The 25,853-nt window shown below is 35.8% G+C and overlaps 2 protein-coding genes across 2 annotated transcripts; one reads left to right on the top strand and one right to left on the bottom strand.

Annotated features, from left to right (window-relative positions):
- Window positions 1–549: 549 nt before the first annotated feature.
- On the top strand, window positions 550–7,766 carry rplp0 (ribosomal protein, large, P0). Its single transcript, XM_056457223.1, has 8 exons — window positions 550–602; window positions 1,745–1,855; window positions 3,228–3,403; window positions 5,208–5,295; window positions 5,379–5,525; window positions 5,877–6,062; window positions 6,611–6,751; window positions 7,557–7,766. The coding sequence occupies exons 2-8, from the start codon at window positions 1,802–1,804 to the stop codon at window positions 7,710–7,712; spliced, it is 948 nt and encodes a 315-aa protein (XP_056313198.1). The 5' UTR covers window positions 550–602; window positions 1,745–1,801; the 3' UTR covers window positions 7,713–7,766.
- A 3,832-nt stretch (window positions 7,767–11,598) lies between these two features.
- On the bottom strand, window positions 11,599–21,767 carry pla2g4cl1 (phospholipase A2, group IVC (cytosolic, calcium-independent), like 1). Its single transcript, XM_056458917.1, has 15 exons — window positions 21,702–21,767; window positions 21,259–21,284; window positions 19,739–19,850; window positions 18,344–18,486; window positions 18,057–18,258; window positions 17,436–17,538; window positions 17,218–17,358; window positions 16,125–16,190; window positions 15,975–16,019; window positions 15,053–15,295; window positions 14,321–14,449; window positions 14,115–14,192; window positions 13,880–14,034; window positions 13,631–13,796; window positions 11,599–11,765 (listed from the first exon to the last, which is right to left on the bottom strand). The coding sequence occupies exons 2-15, from the start codon at window positions 21,282–21,284 to the stop codon at window positions 11,599–11,601; spliced, it is 1,776 nt and encodes a 591-aa protein (XP_056314892.1). The 5' UTR covers window positions 21,702–21,767.
- Between the last annotated feature and the right edge of the window lie 4,086 nt (window positions 21,768–25,853).

The following is a 25,853-nucleotide window of genomic DNA, read 5'->3' as shown; positions in this document are numbered from 1 at the left end:
TATTAAAATAAAACTACTGTAATGACTTTAGATGAACAGTGATTTTGGTTCGGTGCTAAAAATTTGTCTGTTGCTAGCAGGGATACAGCCGCGGCCGGAAGTCAACGAGAATTTTAAACCTAACCCTCACAGTAATGAACAAACAGCAATTATATAGAGTATTAATCATATCATTTATTAAATTAGCCATTAGATTGTATTAGCCATTAGATTGTATTTTATTAACGTATACTTAACCCTCGCAGTAAAGTATAAACAGTAATTATACCGAGTATTTTTCATATTGTTTATTAAATTACCTATTAAATTGTATTTTATTAACGTATTCCCCAATCCCCATCCTCACTGCAATGTAAATATATTATTTATTGTTGTTTAGCGTCACAAAAAATATGCCATATTGACCGCAGCTGTATCCCTTCTAAACGCGACCGTAGAAGAGATAAACCGTGAAAAACGCACTGATCTTGACAGACACGTGCATTGACCAATCAGCGCACAGATACGCCTTTTCCGCGCGATTCTGATTGGATGATCGACTAGTACTAATGGTGTGCCGCTTCCTTTAGCGGCCTCTTTCTTTCACGCGTCCCTACCGTGAGGTAAGGTGGATGGAGCTCTTGCGCCGATTTCTTAAAATGTATTCATAAATAACATTATAAGAGACATTGAGGAGCCGCAATTATGTTTAATAGTAGTGGTGGAGCGCGTTATGACCTTGAAGCTTGTGTAACAATTATTACAGTAAAACTTAGCATTAGCCTGTTAGCATAGGCCTCGTGCGCCATGTGTGACGCGACGTTTTATTGGCATCGTATTGCACTTTGATCTATTTCTGATCTTATGTGTAAAATTTCGTGTAGTTGGTATTCTAGTGGACATTACAGACTACTGCTTGTAGTGCTGGTCGGTCGATCCACATATTGAAATGTTGCATTTACTATTTTAAAACCAGTTGCTCACCTTTTAGTGAAATGTTGGCGTGCCATTATGCTAAATTTATCAGTAACGGACAATTGTGTTCATAGTTTATTAAAGGCATCAGCCGTTGTCATGGGTATGTTTGTATAAGTGTGTGCAATTTATAAATAAATTGCCTTTGGTTTTGATTGACATCTGTCTTGTCATTTTAATATTAAAGGGATTGTTCACCAAGAAATTAATACCCCACAACCGTGGTGAATTGCAGTTTCTTGTTGAGCACATTGTTTTAGAGAAAGCTGAAAACCAACCAATACAATACAGAAAAACAAATACTATGTAAGTCGATGGTTACAAGTTTTCTGCTTTCTAAATTACTAGTGTGTTATAAGGAAGAAACTCCCAAAAGGTTTTGAAACCTTTATGGGTGCATAGAGCTTTCATTTGGGTGATTTATAGTTTAAGCATATTAGTATTTTAGTACACTGGTGCCTCAGGTCATCACAAATGCATTTATTATAGTAATAAATGCAGGTTAAGTTATGGACTGGCTGTTGCAGTGCTTGTCTGTCGTTCCCCCTGCACAAATGAACATGATTCCTTCTATCCCTGTCGGTCTGCATCTCATGACTTGCAGGGACGCAGGTCTCAGACATGTTTATATCAGTTAATCAAATACAGTAGTGCTCTTAAAATATTTGAAAGCTTATAAAATGCAACCAAAATACTTGAAAACATTTTAAAAGCAAGATTGATATATTTAGTCTTTTAATAAGATGAACACAAGGCAGGTGTAAAGTATTGTTTGTTTTTTAATCCTCAGATTTGTCAACCTTGTCTTTAAACCGGCTGTTCACCGATCCTTGGAAGCACTGCAAAGATGCCCAGGGAAGACAGGGCCACGTGGAAGTCCAACTATTTTCTGAAAATCATCGTAAGTTCATATGGTTTTTATAGCATTAAGGTCAGCACAGGCCAGCAATGTCAATGCTGGTTTGTCGTTCCCTCTGCTCAAAGAAACATGTTTCCTACTGACTTTAAAACACTGGGCTGTTTGGATTGCCTTAACTTTGATTGGCAGCTGTCTTTAAGTATTTTAAGTGCATATATACAGTAGTCAACGTTTAAAGTAGATACCGTTTAAAGTTGTCTTAAAGCTATTCAACATTACTCTTTATTTTAGGACATATTTGATTATTATAGTCCACTTGAAATGTTCACTACATGGCTCAGACCATTACAAATGCATAATAATAATCATAATAAAAGTGCAGGTTTAGTTACGGACTGGCTGATGCAGTGCTTGTTCGTCGTTCCCCCTGCAGAAATGAACATGTTTCCTACTATCCCTGTCTGTCTGCATCCTAGACCTGCAGGGACGCAGGTCTCAGACATGTTTAACTCATGACCTCCGTTAGGTAATTTAAAAATTATTACTTTTTTGCTTGATTTAATAAAGCAAATAAACATCTGCCTGTGGTAAAAATTCACTTTTGAGATCAAATAGGTCATATAGCCTTTTTAAAATGTGTAACTAGCTACAATCCTCAAACTTATTAGGGTCAAGAATTTGTACAGCGTTTTAATTTTATTTATTTTTATTTTTTTTACACCTCAAACTGCTTAAATGTGCATATCACTTAATATTTTGTGACATGAGGTATAGATCTTAGTTTTGGAAAGCTGACTCAGTTTTCGTTTTGGACACTTAATATAATATAAAACCATTCCAGAGTAAAGCATATTTTGGCCATGAAGACAACACAAGGTTTTTATTTATTTTTTTAACTATTATTGTGATTTTAAGCTCCTAAACGCATTTAGTTTCTTTCAATTTAGTTTAACATGCCTGTTAAAATTAGATTCAGATATACTCAAATTGACGGTTCATGCAGAAATTTAAATTATTTACTTGCCGCTTAATGAAAACCTTAAGTTTATTCTGTTAAACATGATAATTTGAGTCCTGTAAGCATTAACTTCCATAGTAATTGATTTCTACTATGAAAGTCAATGATTGCATGTTTTCTGCTTAAGATATTTTAAAAGCAGATGAAGAACATGAAGGGTGGCAGCATTTATCACTTATTTTGGGGTAACTGTCCCTTTTAGTGATTAAATGATCTGCCGTTTTTTAAGTCTCAGGTATTTTTATTCTATTCAAGTTTATTTGTATGGCGCTTTCCATCATTGTTTCAGGGCAGCTCTACAAAAGGTGTACGTTACTGCATTAGTCAAATTCAGCCTGTTTAACCTAGTTATGAGGCTGAGTTGTTTCTAACATTTTTTTTTTGGCTTGTTTGCAGCAACTGCTGGATGACTACCCCAAGTGTTTCATCGTGGGCGCAGACAATGTCGGCTCCAAGCAGATGCAGACCATCCGTCTGTCCCTGCGGGGCAAGGCCGTCGTGCTCATGGGGAAAAACACCATGATGAGGAAGGCCATCCGTGGCCACCTGGAAAACAACCCAGCTCTGGAGAGGTGCGTCCAACTTGAGTTTTATTGGCAGTTGGCATTACCGCCACCTGCTGGTTAGAAGTTTGGGCCATGATCGCGCTTTCTATCCATCTTTAGAAAAGTTGAAAAACAAAACAATTTCCACCTACACCACTTTTTTTTTTTTTTTTTTTAATGTCTAAATTAGATAAAAGAATTTAATTAAATTCTATACAGTCCTTATCTGACTTGTGTTAACATTTTAACCAAATTAAAATTCATATTAACTCTCTTCAAATTAAAAATAAATACTTTCCTTTCCTTATTGTACTTTGGACATCTTAATAACATGTTCCAGGGTTTCATCTTGCCCACAATAATCACATTTTCCAGTCTAATGTTGTTTAATTTTGTATAATGTATTGTTGAGTGGTGCGTCCAACTGATCACAGCAACATCTCTTAAAGGGATAGTTCACCCAAAAAGTTCAGTTGTCATTTACTCATGCTTGTTGTAAACCTATCAGTTTCTTCAATGTAAAATATATTTTGAAGAGCTTAAAATGAAATGTACTTAAAAAAATAAAATTTATTGATGTTTGATGTAATCTCACCTGTAACATGAACAGATGGTGGGACGTAGAGGAGCTCCTCACCTTTTGAAACCGCAAATAGTTTTTTGATGCTCCAGCTCAAGTGCATCAAATAAAAAGCAGATAAACCTTATAAAGTTGTTGGGGCATGACAAACTAGAGTGTTTGGTCAAGATTTGATGAGAAATTAAAGTTTAAGGTGATGTGGATAAAATATCTGAGGTGAAACTGACAAACAGCAAGCTTTAGATGTTTACATAATGCAATTTTTATCACTGTTTTAGAGCACACTAGCTTATAGAGATCCTTAAATTAATCTAAATCTTTTATTTTCATGGGACCTTTAAACCTTGTAACTATTGATTTTCACAGTATTTGTTTTTCCTACTATGAAAGTCAATGGTTACAGGTTTTCAGCTTCAGAAAATCGCTAGTGTTCAACAAAGACGGTCAAAGACTTGGAACCACTTGAGTAAATAGTGAGTATTTTAATTTGTCAACCATCACTGATATTTGTTTTGATTGCAGCTGATCAATTCCTAGCCAATATTAAAACATGATTCTAACTGGTTTTAAAGCTAGAATAATGGCCAATGCAGCTGTTACTGATATCTGCCTGTTTTATACTTCATTCAAGTTACCACATAATGGTATGTGAAGTATCTGATTGCATCTGCAGATTGAAAAGATGACTAGCCATTTTAAAACCAGTTTGTCACTTGAGTAAACTTTTTTTAACTCTTAAGATGACAGATTAGAGAATTCGTCAGCTGCATGCAGTTAAAGTTTTCTTAGTTTATAGATGGGCTGTAAACCTCTAATATTAGACTTTTAGGGTGCAAATAATCAGAAATGGCTTTATTACTGAGATGTTTGTATTGGCAAATTTTAATTATTTATTTTTATTAACTTTATTTTTTATTTATCCACTTGAAATTGACCACTGGGGCTCACACCATTACAAATGCATAGTAATAATAAGTGTGCAGGTTCAGTTATGGACTGGCTGCTGCAGTGCTTGTCTGTCGTTCCCCCTGCACAAATGAACATGATTCCTTCTATCCCTGTCTGTCTGCATCTCATGACTTGCAGGGACGCAGGTCTCAGACATTATGCTTATGCATATATGAATATTTTTATGTATAGCCATGAAATAGCCATAAGGTGGTAATGTGGCAATAAATAAATGCATATATGATTTTTTTTTTTTTTTTTTGATTACAGATGAGTATTTGAGGCAATTCTGTTTCTCTGCAGGCTGCTTCCCCATATCCGCGGGAACGTGGGCTTCGTCTTCACCAAGGAGGATCTGACTGAGGTCCGGGACCTGCTGCTGGCAAACAAAGTGAGTTTCTTTTAAGCAACTGCATGTGCTTGAGTGAATATTCAGGGCTTTAACTGAGTTTTTTTTTGTGTGTGTGATCACAGGTGCCCGCTGCTGCCCGTGCCGGTGCCATCGCCCCCTGTGAGGTGACTGTGCCGGCCCAGAACACTGGGCTCGGTCCTGAGAAGACCTCTTTCTTCCAGGCTTTGGGAATCACCACCAAGATCTCCAGAGGAACCATTGAAATCTTGGTGAGTAGCAGGACTGGATGATCATTCAGACTAGCTTTAATTATGGTTTTAGATCCGACGTTGACTTGATTGCACATTAATAAATGCATGCATGCACATCAGTTTTAAGTCTAAAGAATTCCCCCCAATTTTAAGTTCAAAGTAATCCAAATATATTTATTTATTATTTTTTATAATAAAGTTAATGCATTTTTCATTAATACATTCATCTTTAGTGATTTGTGAGTGATTTGTGCCACAAAATGCAAATTAAGTCCTTAAATTTGCTGCTGTTGTTGGTAACTTGGTTCATCTCCAGTTTATATTTAATACAACAAATAAACTAAACCATGAGTCCTGCTCTGCCCACAGAGTGACGTTCAGCTGATCAAACCTGGAGACAAGGTGGGTGCCAGCGAGGCCACGCTGTTGAACATGCTGAACATCTCGCCCTTCTCCTATGGGCTGATCATCCAGCAGGTGTATGATAACGGCAGTGTCTACAGCCCCGAGGTGCTGGACATCACTGAGGATGCCCTGCACAAGAGATTCCTGGAGGTTCGTGCACTTAATTTTATTGACCACCGGTCTGTTTATTTGAGGGGCTCAAGTGGTGATTGTATTAAATGTGCAGGTTAAGTTATGGACTGGCTGTTGCAGTGCTTGTTTGTCGTTCCCCCTGCAGAAATGAACATGATTCCTTCTATCCCTGTCTGTTTGCATCCCACAACTAACAGGGACGCAGGTCTCAGACAATTTAGTCAGTTTTTGTAATGATCAAATGCTTTTAATTTTTTTCTTAAATATTAAGTAAAATGATGATTTAATTTACAATTTTAATTATTAGGCTACCCATTGTCATTAAACAATCATGTTTTACATATATAAATGTACTGTAAAAATCTGGTGGTATGCATTTATGTGCACAGTACTCTATGCACTTTTTTTTGACACCATTTATTAATCATATTTTTATTATTTACACTTAAATAATAATAATAATAAATAATTAATCTCTCCATTTAGAAATTGTCCACATTTCGGGTCTGGAAATAGGTTTTAATTCCTTTACAACCGTGTAATTTGTCACGTCATGTTTTCATCAGGGTGTGAGGAACATCGCCAGTGTGTGTCTGCAGATCGGCTACCCGACTCTCGCCTCCATCCCTCACACTATCATCAATGGATACAAGAGGGTCCTGGCTGTCACTGTCGAAACAGACTACACATTCCCCTTGGCTGAGAAGGTAAAATGAGTCTCTCATGCTCCTGCAGGCTAGCTTATAAAACTGCAAATCTGTGCAATTTTGATCGTCGGTCCTACGCAGTGCCGTGGCCAGTCATTCTTGTTTGTGTCAGTGCTAAAAAAAATGCTGGGTAGTAAAGGGATTATTTTTAACCTGGATTATGTAATCATAATAAAAAAAAACCCAGAGTAAACTCCTTTTTTTTTATTTTAAATACTCAATCTGACTACAGTTACTTTTTAATGGATTACATGATGATATTTTCTATACACAATGCCAGAAAGTTCAGTAAATTGATTTTAAATTATGAACCTGCCACTTATGTTTTTTATTTTATTTATTTATTCTTTTATGGATTATGGAAGTCCATCATTGCACTTAAAGCAAGCTGCTGATTTTCAGCAATTGATTAAATTGTCAAAATAGTTCAGGATTATCAGTGACGCATGCTATAGTACAGGATTATCAGTGCCACATGCTATAGTACAGGATTATCAGTGCCACATGCTATAGTACAGGATTCTAGTACAGGATTATCAGTTTCACATGCTATAGTACAGGATACTAGTACTATAATAGTACAGGATTTATCAATGTCACATCACAGGGTTAGCAAAAAGTAACCTAAATGTAATCCATGTTACGTTACTATAAGTCTGTCATCACTGTTTTCATGCATTAATCTGACAGTATATTGTGGCGTTCTTGTGACATATATAATCTATATATTGCAAATAATCTACCAAGTGTCAAAAGATCTCATGAAATGTGATTTTCATTTTTATTTTTTTATTTAATTCCTCAGGTGAAGGCCTACCTGGCTGATCCCACAGCTTTCGCTGTTGCAGCTCCTGTTGCGGCTACAGAGCAGAAATCTGCTGCTCCTGCGGCCAAAGAGGAGGCACCCAAGGATGAATCTGAGGAGTCTGATGAAGACATGGGCTTCGGCCTGTTTGATTAAACCAGACACTGAATATCCATGTCTGTTTAACATCAATAAAACATCTGGAAACGACCTCCTTGTCTCTTTCAGTTATTCACTTATTGAAATTAAATCTTGCTATTTAGATTAACACAAGACATTTTATGGTACAAATTTATAGACTTCCAATTGATCCTGAGAAAATATTTTAGGAAATGCTATACTAAATGCTGCCTATTTAATTCATCGAGCTATTGAAAGTTTAGTGTCTTTGTGAAATTCCCAAATTAACGAAAGTTATACTTTCATATATAGCTTTACTTGTACATTCACTTCATCAAAACATGTAACATTTAACTTTTTATTTGCTCTTTAGGTAGCAAGATTTATAGACCATTTCAATGTGGTCATGTCTGGCCCATGAACATTTTCCTGGTTATCAGACAATTTCATAACTAACAAGAGGCACTTATAACTTAATGTTAAAACTGCTGTTAAAACATCTGCATGCGGCTCTTCTATACTCGTAAAACTAAAAATGTACGACAGGAAATAAGTTGGGATCTTTGTTTACATCTCTCGAAATGGTCTACTCGGGTAATCTAACAAACGCTTAACGAAAATGTAACCTTTTTTTCGGACTAACTGAACTCTCGCGAGATGTCGATGGCCATCCACGCTTCTACAGCGGCGTAAGTTCTCGCGTGAGGTTATTTGGCGCTTTTGAAATTGTGACCGTTGGTCAGGACGCGAAGCATGTCGATTAAAAATGGCCTTAAACATTACACGCAAACCTATCATTATTCTCATGTTGATAAATCAGTCGGATTTGTGTTTTTAACGATACTGTCGCGTTTTCTGACTACATTTTGAAGCATAAACGCTTTTTGATTAACCGTCAACTACTCTTAGATGGAAAGAAAACTGTCGAAACGTCTCCGTTTGAGTTCCAGAAGAGAAATTCATAAACATCTCGGACGACATGAGGGTGAGTACTTTCATTATTGTGTTCAACTAACTTGTGTAACGTTATTTTGAGATTGTTACGGTCAGACAACAGATTATACATTACGTTAAAATAAAGCTTATACATATTTACGTCCATATTTAAGATTTATTTTAATTTACATTACACAAAAATCACTAAGAATGTGCACTGTCCACTGATTCGTGATCGATAATTACATTACAGATCAGTGGCACCATCCCAGTTTAAGTGGTTATAATCTTTGAGTAGTTTGGATTGTCAAATCTTAATGTTGGTCTCATTGTACAGACGACACAAGCAAAAAGATTTAAAGTATGAATAGCAACCCTTAAAGTTAGGAGCACTAGTGCTACCCAGCAAAAAGTCCTGTATATAATTAAAAATATGAATATATTCAATATATCACTATTCAGTATGTCACATTCAATATCAACAAAAAATAAATAGATCAAAAATAAAACAATCAATATTTTAGGATAAAACAGTAATATAAACAATAATAATCCGTATATTTACAGTGATTCATTTTTAATAATCTAGGTGTGTGTGTGTGTGTGTACTCACGCGTGTGTGTTTGCAAGCACATCACTAATGTTTTTATTGATCTCCCTCTCTTTGTGACCAGCATTATTGTATTGTGCCGCTAGAACAGGGGTCAGGAACCTTTTTTCAGCAGAGCCATTTCTGATTTTATATCACGTGGCTCTTTAAATGCATTTGCCAAAAAATATATATTTATTGTTGCTAGCATAATCTGATGGGTAGGATAAAATGTCAGGACACCGGGACATGATGTTCCTCAGCGGTTACAGTGAAAAGCATGAAACATCACTATTCAGTTTACTAACACCACTGACATTCAGTTTACTTCACTATTATATGCCAAGCAAAAATGGCTCACTCTGTCTAAACTTCAAGATGAGCTCAGTTACCTCTTGAGTCATGTTTTCTCAAATCAGATTTATATATATATATATATATATATATATATATATATATATATATATAGGGGCGTAACTTGTAGTAAGTTAGAGGCTTAACTTGCAGTTACCGAGATCTAACTGAACCATGCGAGATGTCACAATGAGATGTTGTTGGTAAGATGGTGGAAATTCTTACCAGAGAACATTTTCAGCAAATGTTTTCTCCAAATTTATTCAAAGCATATTCATTTGATATATTATTATATTCATCCATTTAGCAACTCGCTGACTTTGTCTGTTTTGTCATGACGGTTAGCCTACTTGGTATCGCAAATAACACTACAAGGGGCAAGTGCATCAAGTATGAAAACTGTGATGGTTGGGTTAAGGTTTGGGGTTTTTCAGCTTATCCAAGCAAAAGGAAAATTTTCCTTGATTTTCTTTGACTTTTTTTTTTGAAGCGCTAAATATAAATCAGATTTGAGGTTCAATGTTGTTTTTTCTACATGAAATGTTTTCAACATTTTCATACATAGTATACTTAAAATCAATGTTGAAATAATTAACCTAAAATCTGCAAGCTATTTCTCATTATCGCAACCAATGTTCATTAAGTGTTATTTTATTTTATTTTTAAAAAATATTTGCTTTTCAATGCATGTGCATAATCTACAAATTACGTCCTTTCAGGTTAGCCACATCATTTTGAAAATACATCAGGTTTTATCAAAATATTTAAAAAAAAAAAGTGTCATCAGTTGTGTTGGGTGTTTCAGTAATGAGAAATACCAATAAAAATAAAAAAACTGTTAATTTGAAAATAAATGTTTCAGAATCTCATGTAAATCTACATGACTGCTAATAATCCCTTTTTAAAAAATGTCAAAGTGAATTCTTGCAGATCTTGCAGACTGTTGCAGTAATGAGATTTAGAAATTATGCTCAAAAAGGTACTAAATATGTATATTTATTTTAATTAACGTTGACAAATGCTCCAGACTTTGTTTCAGATACAAAAACAAAGTTAATTTAAACATTTTTTTTTAAAGTTTTCGTGAGAATCACACACATATACCCCATTGCTAGTCTGAATAATGAAAATATATGAAAAGGTCATTTGCAAAAGTGGATGACTCAATTTTTTTGTCATTTTATGATCCTTTTCTTATGTTTTTATGCAGGAAATTAGAGGGTAATAACGGGGTAAAACAAAACATGATTGATGGTAATTGCTAAAACTGTTGTTTTCAGGCATTTTAAATGAACATTTTAATAGTCATCTACCTAATAACAATAATGACAACAATAATAATATGACCTTGTCATTTTTATAAGACAGAAACTTTTAATTTAGTTCAAAACAAGATTAAAAAATACTTTACAGACACCTAGTGGAGTAAAATGAAACTTTCAGAAAGAACAAGGACCGTAAATACAGATCGTAAATAACACAAAACCTTAAAATGCAATGAACAAAATATGCAATATCCTATATGCATCGAAAAATTGTGATCATTTTCTGTAAAATAAGACAATGTTTATTAATCTACTTGTGGCCAGGGCACTCTTCTCAATTCCTCTCTCCCATTCAGTTTTTACTTCCTGCCCTTCATCTGAATTTCGTGCGTCACCAGAAGTGCGTGATTGCAGACAACCTTTATGAAATGATCAGGGAAAAAAGAAAAAAAGTACTTAACAGATTTATTAATTGAGCTGAATAGAAGCACAATAAAACTGTTGCTTCTTTAAAATCATAGTCGTAACTATATTTAGTCATACTTGATTTATTAATCAGCTTATATCTTAATAGAAGTCAGACATTTAAGAAGCATTAAACCACGCATAAACATTATCAGGATATTAAAACGTTACAAAGGCTAAACTATGATGTTCATACTGCCACCGTTGATTTTTCAGAAAGCTAAAAGACTGATTTGATAAAAGGAAATCAAGGTTTAATAACTGTAAACCGACTGATTTGTAGATTAGTTTATCAGTGTTCAATTTCAGCAGGTTAGCAACTGCATGCTTTTTGCCCAATGGCTGCAGAAATCTCCATCATCAGCTTCTCTTTGCAGTTTGAGATGTTTTTTCCAGCGACGTTCATTAGATCTGTGATCATCTCAGCGCTGTAAGCTCCTTGAAAAGTACGGTATTTTTTCCTCCAATCCTCAAGTTTATCTGATGAAACAGTAATACAGTTAAATGATATCAGGGTTTCTGCAAAAGTCAAATTTAAGACTTTAAGACCTTTTCAAGACCATTATGAAGGAAATTTCAGACTTATACAGGACTTTTTTTAATATTATAATATAATTAATTATTTCTTAGCCAGATATTTTAGATAAATTGTCAAAACCAGCAAACCCTAGTTAAAATCTTCTTAATCATCTTAAAAAAAAATCTATGCTAAACTAAATGCATGCACAACAGTCTGTCCAGGTCAGTGTCTTCACCGTATATGGACAATAAATACACAGAGCTTTTAAGACAAATATTATTGGACAATAATTTGTAGTTTTTTTAAGTTCTACGGAGAGGGATTGTTGGTGATTGGATGCACGTTGGGTAACTCAAATTAAGACGTATACAATTATTTAAGACCTACAAGACAAAATTTCAGTGAATTTAATACTTTTTAAGGCCTAAAATTAGGTTTTGTAAATTAAGACCCCCACAGACACCCTGGATACACAGTTGAAAACAAAATTATTGGCCTCCTTGTGAACTATTTTTCAGATTTTATATTTTTTTACTTTTATTTTCGGCTGAAGAACACTCCACTGTTTTCTAATGACTTGCCTAATTACCTTAATTAACCCAGTTAAGCCTATGAATTGCACATTAAGCTGAATACTAGTATCTTGAAAAATAACTAGTAAAATATGTACTTTTATCATGGCAAAGACCAAAAAAATTTGTTATTAAAACGAGGGCTACATGATATTGGAAAAAACTGACATTGTGATATTTCATGTTTCTGCGATATCGTGAACATAATTTTACAAGATGACTCTATTTATGATTTAGATGACTCTACTTGGAAATAATTCATAGTTTTGCATTGATGGGAGGATTTTGTAGGGGAGTGCGTCTGCATAAAATACACAATGACTGAACGTATTTAAAATAAATTAAAACAGATAACAGATAAATTAAAACAATAGAACAAAATTAATAGAAAAAATAAAATAAATGTTTAACAGTCTAACAGTATTAAGGTGCAGAAATTGAAAAAATCACATGTGAAATAACACTGTATAGTCTTTATAGTATAAATACACACAGTTAATCTTTGTTAAAGTGGCCAACTTTGTTTTTTGTCTCTTTCACATTATTAGCTTAGAGTTAAACTTTGCTATGACTCCAAGTCGTGTGTTCTGATTTGTGGTTTGGCATTGCAGATCCTGCGATTTGACTATTGCAGATTCGCATGATGTAGATGCTGAAACCATATATTGTACAGCCCTAATTAAAACTCATTTAAAATATTTAAATGTTTAAACGCTTGCCCCCCCTCCCCTCTCCCCCGATGGCCTGCACTCACATTACATCTGAGCCTGAGCGCGCTTGTGTCATCAATGATGCGCTGTTCAGTTTAACAGAAATAAGTAATCATAAAGTCCTCGTGCTGCAGGTATTAGGAGGTTTGCTGAAGGTGCAGCTGTGGTGCAGTGAGGGGTTTGTGTCTTTAAATAAACTATGACAGTTTGCGTTGATTAAAGTAAAAATGATTAATTAATCCATATGAAACAGTCTTTTAAAAGTCACGTCTCGTCTTCAGTTTCGGGCTCAGGCGTGCTTTTTACTCACACTGCAAGTGTATCGCGCCAAAGCCCAAGTGAAACGCGCTCTGGTACACCTCTTCCAACCGGGCCAGGGCTAGCCAACTGAACCATGCCTGAGCCCGATTCAAAGCACTCACACTTCTCAAACGAACCAAGAAACGGGCCTGGGCATGGTTTGGATGGCATAGTGTGAGTGCGCCCTTTAAATTTGACTTTGTGAAACCTGCAGAAACCCTGAACCAGACGATCTTAACTTGCCTCCACAGTTGACCACATTAAAGAGAGGGATGTGAATCACGGTTGGAGTGTTTTGGCCTTTGAACACATAGAAGTCCTTCGGTTTCTCGATGTCTTGATCAGGAATGTTGACTTGAGGGAAAGGGATGTTTTGTTTCCTGCACATCTCTGCAGCGTCTTTCACTGTCTGTAGAGGAAAACCAACAGAGCTTTAATAATGTTCTGCAGCTCATGAGTTGAAGTGTTGAGATTTATATATGCTTATAATACCAGGAAAGGATCGCCTTCACTGAAATCCAGGGAAATAATGAGGTTAACATTTCTTTCTTTTCTCAGCACAGAGAAGTAGGGTGAGTTCAGCAACAGCCCAGCATCTATGTAGTCTCTCGTATCACCTTTAGGTAAGGTGGAAGGCACCGCTTCATCTGAATAATCAGTGTAAAATTAGTCTTATTGTTATATTACTCGCACTGAGTTCTAGTTTAAATAGCAGGTCTGGTCTCACCCGTAATGTCATGGAGAAAGTTATAATTCCTGCCCCAGATCCACAGATACATACATGTACAAATGTACATCCAAGCATCTGAAATGAAAACACAGTAGGAATGCAATGACACGATAAGCAGTGTAAGTAAATAAATCTTTACAATTTGTCTGTATTTAGAGCACATAAAGAATCGATAGATCGATATTAGAGACAATTCAACTTACCAAATGGCCATAAATTAATCTGATCAGTCAGATAGTTGCAGAGTTCCTTCGTGTAATTCTTCATGCACAATGTCTTATCAGCAGGTCTCAGTTTGTCCAAAATCCGCTGACTTTGGCCTCCAGAGATGTCTGTAGATATACGGGACATTCACATAAGTGAGCTCTTATTAGAGTTTGTGTATGTATAAATGGATATTTTTATTCCAGAATAGGGATGCACAATAGATCGTTTTGCAATGTGAGCATCTGCAATAGTCACATCACAGGATATGCAATGATGAGTTGGCTTTAAAGGTGTCCAGAAACCATAGCGTTTTTTATTTATTTATATTTTGGAAGGCTGCCTGTGACTACGAAGATTTCAACAGAGTTTAAAGCAGTCAGGCACAAGAAATTGTACCATTTATATCTTTAATAAAGACGATGCAGTGTTCTTCTACTTAATTTATTTCCAATATGTGTACCTGAATGTTTAACAAAACCATACAGCAACAATTTTTGTAATTTGTTTATTATTTTTATGCATGATTCAATCCCCTGTGGCAATCAATCTGAATTAATGAACACTTTCCATAATAGAGTTATTCAAGGCATCTGATGAACATGTATTCATATTGCACTATTTATTGCAGAATATAAATTTCCCAATATCGTGCAGATCTAGAAGTTGATCAATTTATTTTACTGGGTTATTCACTGGGTGAAGGGGACTAGACTGTAGGAAAAGCTTACCATTCAGCTTTGCTCTGATAGATTCATCAAGAGCAGAAGGATCTTTGCCATTCAAAACGGCGAGATTCATGTCCACAAGATTCATGAGCATCTGATAGCACTTGTCTACAGATGCAGGATTTGGATCTTTGAAAGGAAACACATTGATTTCTGGCAGCTTGACTTTAAATCCCCCTTGAAGATTTAGTCCCAATGCTGATTCTCTCTCTCTTCCCTTTGCTTCCTGGGACTTTTCCTGCTGATCTGCACAATGGAGGCAAAATTAAATGTATGATATTCTACTGGCCAAAAGTTTGGAATAATTAAAATGCTTCATAAACATTTCATTTTAATGTTAAAGTCCTTTTTGCTTACAATAACTGCATTTGTTTAAACAGTTAACACTAAAATAATACTCCATTAGTTAATTTCAGTTAATATATTTACTTTCATGAACAATACATTCATTAAAATATTCATTAATCTTTGTTAAAGTCATTCATTGTTAGTTCTTGTTAACATTAGTTAATGCATTTTGAGGTAACAAGCACAACTTTGGATTTTAATAATGCATTAAACAAAAGCTGAACATTTTAATAAATGCTGTACAATACTGTTCATAATTAGCTTGTTAGTAAATACATTAAATTTGATGAACTATTGTCAACCAAAAATACAGTAAAACAAATATTATTTTCAATGTGAATGTATTGTAAAATGTAAATTATTGCTGGGATGTAAATATTTTAATGTCACATTACCAAGTAACAAAATTGCTAAACCATTTATTTGCTAAACCATTAAGATCAGAATGAAGACTGGAGAAATGATGCTTTGATTCAGAACAATAAATAGCGTTTTATAGTAAACAGATGACACCTGTAGGTGGAGGTAAACATGTAAAATATTGTCAAGCAAGCAAAGATCAAATGAAATATTTAACCTTTTTTATATTCCTCGAGTACTTTATCTTTCTGTTGGAAGAGCTCTGGTAAAAAAATAAAATAAATAGTTAATGAAGTATAACTGTTAACTTAAAGCAGATTTTAGTCATATATATATATATATATATATGAACAAAGCGGTTGTTCACCTTTTATCTTTTGCCAGAGCAGTTTCATAATCTCCAATTCATCAGCCAAAGCACTGCCACACAGAGCTGCAGAAAAATGAGAAATGTTTCAAATATATACACATTTCACTCAGAAATTAATAGTAAATTAGTTACAAAATATGACAATGCACTGAATTAAACAATACTTAGTATTTTGTCATATAAAGTCCAATAATCAGTTTTATTTATTTAGAACTTTATTTATTCAAAGGTAAAATTCTCATTGTCCCTCCAAAGAGATCTATATCCAACAAAAAAACATCCAGAAACAGAGTCCAGATACTGCTTCAACAAAAACCTGTTAAAATCGCCATGAACAAGAGTTGTTAGGGTGGAGCATGGCCAGTAATCTGAGTATTTAACAAGTCCTAAATTATGCAGATTTAGTCCCCAAAATGCCATTGTCACATGAGGGAAAAATCAATTAAGAATAAATAAAATAATTAATAAACGATTACATGTTTAGGTTTGTGATTGCTTTAGAAGCTGAAACTTGTGATGGTCAGTGCATTTTCCACACTAGCCATTTACTTTAGCTGTTTAGTCAATCACAGTGCAGGGTTATCGGACCAGAGCACAGTCAGAGCATTGTAGACACTGGAAAATTGGTTGATATGTAGGGCCACACAGAATCTGCGTGCGGAGAAATCTGCAGATTTCCACAGATTTGATCCCATCATTGAGTCCATGCATTTACTTGTGTAGATGTATATCTATTCAGCTTTTAAATTAATTTCATTAATATTATTGTTATATATAAATAGTAATATTACAATGTTCATATGATTTGTTTACAATACAGTTTGTAAAGTCTTTTAATAGCTATATGAGCAACTTGCTTTGTTTAAGAAATAAGTGGATCTAATTGAATATGCATTGTAAACATTTAATAAAAGTTAAGGTTATTTTTTATTTCATATTTTAAGTTTTGATACTCCTAAAATCATTCTGCATAAATTCACAGATATATATTTTTACAAAATTCTCTGCAGTAAAAGGAAAAAATGTCTGCAGATTCTGTCTGGCACTATTCATATGGCATCGTTATGCTTTCTGTAGCGGAGTTTGTTACCTTGCAGGTACAGCATGTCAAATACATTCTGCTGATTTTTCCTAGAGCCTTCATGAAACTGACTGCCAAAGATGGAGGCGTTCACAAATGCTCCACTGAGGGAATAACCTGCTTCATATGGAGTGATCTCGAACCAGGGATCTGTAGATGCACAATACGCCATTATAACAGCTGACATGAGACTCTGAGAAATTTCTCTTCTAGACAAAAACACACACCTCCATTACTGCGCTGTTTGCAGGTCTTGTCAATCACTGTGTAGATGGGAAACGGGTTTCTATTGTTGTGGCCCTGCTGATCTGTGAGCGTGTGTTCATCGATCTGTACAATTATTTAGCAAAATGATGTTCTTGTAATACAATGATGTCTTTAATAACTTAAAGATCAGGCAAATATACCAGTTTTTCTTTATTAAAAATACTGCAAGACATCAGTAAGTTGTCAGTACAAGTGCTAAACCTTCTCTAAACACCAAGCTTATTCAAGCATAAAACACTAGCATAAAACTAAACTTTCCTGTAATTATATATAGTAATTTATATCGAGATTACATGTTTTCTTTCTATTATTATTCATATTAAGCTGATGTTTATTGTTTAAGTTATTCAGTATATAATTATTTTCATATAATCCAACAAGTCTTCTGTAGATGTGCAAACTCAGACATTTCGAGTTTGATCTTAATCAACAATGTCTTAAACTATTTATTTTTTTGTTGGGTTATTTTTAAGCAGTAATATGAACTAATGCATAAACACTTGTTTTTGTGTTGTCAAATCTTATAATCCTCATGCCACACAATTTTCTAGATCCATCTGTGATCATGTATAGTCACTGACCTCTTTCACAAATGTTGTGACGGCCAGCACTGCCCAGACGTCAGTCAAGCTGAAGTGGTCTTTCCCTTTGAAATATTTCTTCAGTTTTGCAAATTTGTCTGACCAGCTGACTGGATCACCACTGATTCTCCTGACGATTCTCTCTTTGACAGCCTGTAGTTTAGTGGACCAGTCTGGTTCCTGATATAAGGAGGCCATGCACCTTCAGGAGAACAACACACTGCTCTCATTTCTGACATGCAACACAATTCAGTCTTTGTGTGTGTGTGTGTGTGTGTGTGTGTTACCAGGTGGATCCAGAGACTCCGCTCAGATAAAGGACACAGTCCAGAAGACCTGCTTTATCAAGCTGATCCAGGGATCCCAGCAAACCCACCATGGCTCTTTGTCCTCCTCCAGAACCCAGTAATGCAATGTTTGGCACATTATCCTGATTCACACACACATCTTTCAATGTAATTACAGATAGCAGTATTGTGCAATAGTGATATATTCATATTTTGGGGAATTTTGTGCAAACAATAATCAAAATGTTTTTTATGAAGTTCCCAGCTGGTTTTGTCTCATGGATAAAATAATATCACACTAAAACCATCCCCAAATGTCCCATTTGTCACTCATTAGCAGGTCAAAATGATTTATTATCTGCTTCTCTGAAATGTGACAGTTTTGGAGTAAGATGAAGATGATGGTGATATTTAATCATGGCGAATGATGGTGGGTTTCTGATCCTGATAAAATGATTTATGTACAAATACTCAGAAGTAGCCTAACATCTACACTCACCGGCCACTTTATTAGGTACACCTGTCTGACTGCTCATTAAATCAGCCAATCACATGGCAGCAGCTCAATGCATTTAGGCATGTAGACATGGTCAAGACGATCTGCTGCAGTTCAAAGCGAGCATCAGAATGGGGAAGAAAGGGGATTTAGGTGACTTTGAACGTGGCATGGTTGTGCCAGACGGGCTGCTCTGAGTATTTCAGAAACTGCTGATCTACTGGGATTTTCACGCACAACCATCTCTAGGGTTTACAGAGAATGGTCCGACAAAGAGGAAATATCCAGTGAGCGGCAGTTCTGTGGGCGCAAATCCCTTGTTGATGCCAGAGGTCAGAGGAGAATGGCCAGACTGGTTCCAGCTGTTAGAAAGGCAACAGTAACTCAAATAAGCACTCGTTACAACTGAGGTCTGCAGAAGAGCATCTCTGAACACACAACACGTCCAACCTTGAGGGGGATGGGCTACAGCAGCAGAAGACCACACCGGGTGCCGCTCCTGTCAGCTAAGAACAGGAAACTGAGGCTACAATTCACACAGGCTCACCAAAATTTAAGGCAGTTCTGAAGAAAAGTGGCCGGTGAGTGTATTTTGTATGCAAATGCATGTATTAATTTGTTACGTTAATATTTTATTTAACCATTTATTGAGGAGTAGTAACATTTATACAGTCATATAGTTATAACGGTTGAAGTGATTCCCTTGAGCAAGGCACTGAACCCCCACTGCTACGTGTGTATGTTCATATGTGTAAGACGCTTTGAATAAAAAGCGTCTGCTAAATGTAAATGTAAAAACCGGCCCTTTGGGGACAGCCATAATGCTGAAGTGGCTGTCAGTGAGCTGAGCTTGACACCCCTGGTGAAAGCTGTTATTCAAATGTAGCAAGCTGTTTTACCTGATTGCATTGTGTGGGAAGCTTCTGTAGGCTTTGCAGTACAGAGATTCTCCTTTTGGCTACAAACTCCTGCTCGCTCTTGTTCAGAGAGGGTTCGATTCTCACTTCACCACTACAGAAGAAAGATGATCGATAGATACACACAAAATGTTTGCCGTAGGGCTGTACAATATATGCTTTCAGCATCTAAATCGCAATGTGCGAATCTGCAATAGTCATAAGGCAGGATCTGCAATGTCGAACCACAATTCAGAACACACAACTTTGAGTCATAGGAAAGTTTATCTCTAAGCTAATAGTGTGATTTTTACTCAAAGATTTTTTAAATTTAAACCATTCAGAGACAAAAAATTATAAAGTTTGGCTCTTTAACAAAGATTATCTGTTTATTTATGCAGAAATACTAAACAGTGTTATTACACATTTGAATTTAGAATTTCTGTACCTCAATACCACTCCAGCTAGAACCATTTATTTAGTTTTTCTATTGTTTTAATTTGTGCTTTATTTCCTTTTATTTTGTTTATTTTATATAAGTTTTTTATTTAAGTATTTAATGCACTCTCTTACAAAACCATCCCCATCAATGTCAAACTATGAATAATTTTCATATTGTGAAATTATGCTCATATTGTTAGTTCAAACTACTTTTAAAAATGTTTCTTTGAGGACAATTTAATTGTTTTGTTCAATCCACTTAAATTTGTAAACTAATAAGTTAACTTGATTCCTTCATGTTGTCCCAACTTAAATCAATTGTGGGGGACCCAGCATTTTATACGGGATGGATAGATAGAGAGAGAGAGAGAGAGAGAGAGAGAGAGAGAGAGAGAGAGATAGATAGATGTAGGCCCGTGCACAGACCCTTAAAGGGGCAGAGGTGCATGTTTGTGATCACAAAGTGAAGAGCGTGGGGGGTGGATAAGAGGTGCACGTTTGCGAGGGGTGGGCACATGAGGGCAAAGGTGCAGTGGCTCTAGCCACCGGGCTACCCCCCTGTGCACAGCCATAGATAGATAGATAGATAGATAGATAGATAGATAGATAGATAGATAGATAGAGCTGAACTGACTATAAACTATATCAAGTAGACTTATTTAAAGGCTGTGTTTATATAAAGGCTGTGTTCTATTCTATATGCCTCATTCATGTGTCCTAATCCCTTACGGTTTACCTTCCAGGGTGAGCACTTCAATGGGACAAACATATTACACCTGTTTCATGCATTACAACTCTGTCAGCTTGTCATCAGAGTCTCAAATGTAAAATGTGCAATGTGTCATGGGACCGAAAAGCTTGCATTACATGAAATCTTGTTTTCTGAAGGGCCCTTTGAAGTGGGCAGTTTTAAGCACTTCAGTTTAGAGCGAGCCATGAATATGCTGGAAAGCAGTGTAAGTCTGAAGATTATTTTTAACAGTTATTTAATTTATCGTTCAGCTTGTGGTAGACTAAGTAATCCAGTGCAAAACGTATTTTACTGTCTTCATCATTGCAGAATTCACAGCAGGATTACGTACCTCTTCCGACATTTGGATGCACTCATCTATGAAACAATGGAGTCGACATAATGGTAAGCTTCTGGTAGTTTACAGACAGATAAATAAACATGTCACAGCGTAATGTTAAAAGCTGCTAAACAACTGCTAAACATGCATATTTATACAGAACAAAAAACATTTTCAAGTCTGAAAGGTGTAGTACAGCTCATTACTTAAGCATTAAGTCAATTATTAATAGTATCTTTAAATAACACATTTCAATGATTAGAAAATGTTCAACTTTGTCATAAAGAAATGTTAATATCCCAAATGAATTTTTTCTCCACTTTCATGTAAAAGTCACTGTTATTGACCATATTTGCAATGGTTTTAATGCTTATTACTGAAAAATGCTGAATTCGTCACATGCATGAACGTTTTTGCATTATTAACATTTTAATAATGTTTAGTAATGTACTTACTATTGCTGAAAATCCAGAGTCTTCACCAACAACAGCAAACCAATAGCATCATTCGGACAGATGATGCTCTTTTATAGGGCTCTAAAACTACACTGCGAGTGCAGGCATAATCATAAGGGTGTGGTTATGATTGATCAATGACTCACTTGCAGAAAAAAATGGAGATTTCCTTGTGAATCAGTCATGCACCTGTCCTCATGTCAACGGGTTGTTGAGCATGTTTATATAAGGATCTTTTCAATGAGATCTTGTGCAAGTGTTGCTTAAAGATGCTATGCAATATAGATGTTATGTGTATAACAACCCAGGCTAATTCTGAAAATGTACCCCTATGGACCATTTCAATGAGGTAAATGTTATTGGCCCATGAACATTTCCTGCCTGTTGTCAGACTATTTCATAACTGTAACAAGAGTCGATTCAATCATAACTTAACTTTAAAACAGTTATCATACCATTATTTATCAATATTTGGATGTTTTGGGATTCTCGGAAGCTATTAAAATTAAAAATGTGCAACAGGAAATACGTTAGAACCATTGTTATTGTTTACATACTTCAAAATGGTCTATAGGTATTTCTGGAGAGCACCAAATACGTCCCGGGAGCTACATTTTTTTGCAGTTTTTGTTTTCGTGAATCCACCAGAGGCCGCTGTGTATGCTTTTTCAGATCTTAAATTTCTTTCGAGAGTGCCATTCATGCCTGCTGTTCTCGTGTAAATCCAAAAGAGGCTGCTATCGACTGACCTTTCTCCTTCTCTAAACCCAACCAATAGTGTTTTCAAAACCACAGATCACCCCTTCCCTTATCCCAACCGATAGTTTTAAAAAGCAATCTAGAAGAAGAAAAGCCCTTGCCTGATTTTTACCACGTTTTCAGATTTTACCACGTTTTCACTCTGTTATTTACTTGTTTATTTTATTTTTTGGCTTTTGTTTTTGTCTTACCTGCTTTCTAGAAGCGTTCTTCGCTGAACTCGAACACTGTCGTCATGGTCAACTCCTCTCTGCATCTCAAGTCCACCAAAATACGTGGTGAGCTATGGGACAAACAGCGGTAAAGCCATCCATACAGAGGTAAGCGGTCAGCTAATAAGCACGAAAAGGAACAGCATCATAGTGCCCTGTAGCGTTCGTTTTAAAGACTAAATGCAGCCATACGTAGCTCTGCTACATAATTCGCGATCTCCATAAATGTATATAGGACTGCGTTTTCAGAATGAGCCTATGTTCGTATACAAACAGGTTATGCAGTGTTTTATTTTGTGTCACAGGGTTTGATATTGATTCCAGCTAATATGTTTTAACTTTATCTAAAATTGCTGGGAAGTCCTTGGTTTGATTTTCAGGAAATGCATGAACTGATTAAATGGATGCATTGTCAATGACTCTGGATCAAAGCAGTTGCCATAAGCATAGAGTAAAAATATGTCAATTTATTGTACTTGTTCACCAAAAACAAAAGCTGGAAAATATTAATTGTGAATAATAATTTTGTGTTTTTCCCATTATTTTGTATTTTGAATTCGGCTGCATCCACAATCGCACCTTAAACCATTGCACTATCTGAGGGAGCAGACATTTGTAGTAGTGTCCGAAACCATAGTGCACATTTTAAATGGTTTCTTATTCTGCCCCTATAAATAAATGATTATTTAATTATTTTTAATTAACGTTTGTATACATGACCGAACTCAAAACAAGTTTACACAGGGTCTGATGAGAATGCAATCCATCTAAAGTATTTATCAACCACCAAAGCACAATCAATTTGTAGTCTTTTGTTACCTCATTATTCATTAACTCATTCAGACAGTGGCATGCGTCAGTCAGAACTGGTCTAAATGTGCTTGATATCTGAGTATGCACTAAATTTAACAAGTTTTCCAGTAGCAAACCTTTATTAATAGAACTAATAATGTGCAATGGAGTGTATTGCGTTTTTACTCTGGAGCACATCTACTTGCCTACTTGAACTGAACTACTACCTGAATTGAACTTTTCATGTCATCAATTAACAGTGGAGAAAGTAAAAAATCAACTTGAATAATGAGGCTGTTGTGTTAGCTCTTGATATACCAAGTGTCTTGAACAAAAGAAAGTTTGTTTTGTTGTTTTAGAGCATTCATCCAGGTTAAGCCTTTGAGAATGTCGCCTCATTTCACCCCAGTTGATCCAAAACCTGATTTGACTCCGGTTAAGCTAGGTAAAGGGAAGCATGGCTGTCAATGTACATTGTGCTTTTATTATACTTAAAATAAACTTGGAGAGGACTTATTTTTGTTAGGAAATGTAAAATAGAGATGTGTTACTGGATAGAGTATGTTTATGTAATTTGTCTCATTACTCAGCTTTTACAATGACTTTCTAGAGTAAGCAGACTCTAGACACTAAAATCATCATAAAAGGGATAGTTCACCCCAACATCAAAATGTATTCACTATTTACTCACTATCAAGTTTCAAAACCAGAAGCCTTAATTTTTCACTTAATCCAATATAAAAATGTACTTTGCATGAAAGACATGCACAGTAGTTTCACTTTTTTCAGTGTACATATTTTAAAGAGATGTGCTCTTATGTCAGCACCGGACCTAGTTGAAACCACAGGCAGTCAGGCAGCATAATACAGAGAGTGAATCACTACTGATGTAATGGGGGAGGGTACTTTTCACTGCTCCCCTGCCTCACCTCCGCTCGTGTTCAAACTAAACTAAGATCAGCGCAGTGTTTCTTATTTTTATCCTTCATACATGTCGAGAGATCGAGTTGATACATGTCGAGAGATCGAGTTGATCGAGTTCACACAACCAGGAGGGATTCACGGAGACACTATGGGTAAACAAAAAGCAGACAAGGTAAGTATGAGTCTGACAAACTGGAATAGGCTGACCTTGTCCATGCGACGAGGCCAGACACTGAGTGAGGGAACATGCAGGTATTTATGGGTGGATATGATGAGCGGGGAATGAGGTGCGCTGGTGATTAGAATTCAGGTGACGGGGATCTTGCTGAAAACAAAGTGATTTATGTGACTGTGAGTGGGAAGAACCTGGCCCGGCTGTGACAGACACCATATACTATCCAAATACTATATTCATATATTTGACATGATAAACTGACATTGGTCAAATAAACAGTGTTAGATTTGTTCATCAATTGTCGTGCCTAAGAAACCATGAACTATTAGCCTAAAATGTGCTGTCATTAAGTGTTTTTAAGTGTAAATTTATCAAAAAATAAAACTAAAAGTTTCTCAAATTAAGAGTTTCATTTCTATTGTTGAGATAAATATGGATTTGAAGTTCCATAAAGTCCAGTAATCAAATAAAAAAGTAATTTAAATATCATATTAATGGTTTAATTAGTAATTATAGGCATCACGGTGGCGCAGTGGGTAGCACAATCGCCTCACAGCAAGAAGGTCACTGGTTCGAGCCTCGACTGGGTCAGTTGGCATTTCTGTATGGAGTTTGCTTGTTCTGTAGAGGAATTGGGTTGGCTAAAAATTGTCAGTAGTGTATGTGTGTGAATGAGTGTGTATGGATGTTTCCCAGTGATGGGTTGCAGCTGGAAGGGCATCCCCTGCGTAAAACATGCTGGATGAGTTGGCGGTTCATTCCACTGTGGTGACCCCAGATTTATAAAGAGACTAAGCCAAAAAGAAAATGAATTAATTAGTAATGAATTACTTTTTTGAAGTAATTTGCCCAACTCTATTGGTCAGCATTTATCAGCTATAAGTTAAAAAATTAACTACGTCAGGCATAGAGCTAGATGTAATTCAGCAAATATAATATAGTTCCATTTGAATTGTTTGTGTTCAGTGACTTATGAGCACAACATTACACTAATACGTTTTAGTTTTAAAACGGCAATTTATAATGAAAACAAACAATCCACGTCCATACTGGGGGTGTAAATCACGTACTGAAAACCGGGTGGGGGGATTGCGTACTGAGGAGCGGAGTGTTGTGGAGGATTGACTGGTTGACGGTCGTGAACTGAAGACCAGGGGGCACTTTTGTTCTTTGTTGAAGGGCCCATTTTATCCAAGAGAAAAAGGGCATGTGCACTGCACAGGTTGAACACGTGCCTGATGTGGTCACATGTTGATTGGTCAGTTTGAATGTCTCAGCATTTAGGCTTTA

The sequence above is a fragment of the Danio aesculapii genome, chromosome 5, assembly GCF_903798145.1.
Source record: "Danio aesculapii chromosome 5, fDanAes4.1, whole genome shotgun sequence".
Taxonomy (NCBI): Eukaryota; Metazoa; Chordata; class Actinopteri; order Cypriniformes; family Danionidae; genus Danio; species Danio aesculapii.
The sequence above is the reverse complement of the archived record's forward strand: the minus strand, read 5'-3'. Positions and strand labels throughout refer to the sequence as shown.

What these genes read in the sequence shown, in the direction of transcription:
- pla2g4cl1 (XM_056458917.1), bottom strand. Translation starts at nt 21,284, where the DNA reads ATGAGTGCATCCAAATGTCGGAAGAG. An exon ending in TATCAGAGCAAAGCTGAATG is followed by an intron (nt 14,450 to 15,052) that starts GTAAGCTTTTCC and finishes GTATATCTACAG; the next exon opens with ACATCTCTGGAGGCCAAAGT. An exon ending in CTTTCTCCATGACATTACGG is followed by an intron (nt 14,035 to 14,114) that starts GTGAGACCAGAC and finishes CTGATTATTCAG; the next exon opens with ATGAAGCGGTGCCTTCCACC.
- rplp0 (XM_056457223.1), top strand. Translation starts at nt 1,802, where the DNA reads ATGCCCAGGGAAGACAGGGCCACGTGGAAGTCCAACTATTTTCTGAAA. An exon ending in ACTATTTTCTGAAAATCATC is followed by an intron (nt 1,856 to 3,227) that starts GTAAGTTCATAT and finishes GCTTGTTTGCAG; the next exon opens with CAACTGCTGGATGACTACCC. An exon ending in TGCACAAGAGATTCCTGGAG is followed by an intron (nt 6,063 to 6,610) that starts GTTCGTGCACTT and finishes TGTTTTCATCAG; the next exon opens with GGTGTGAGGAACATCGCCAG.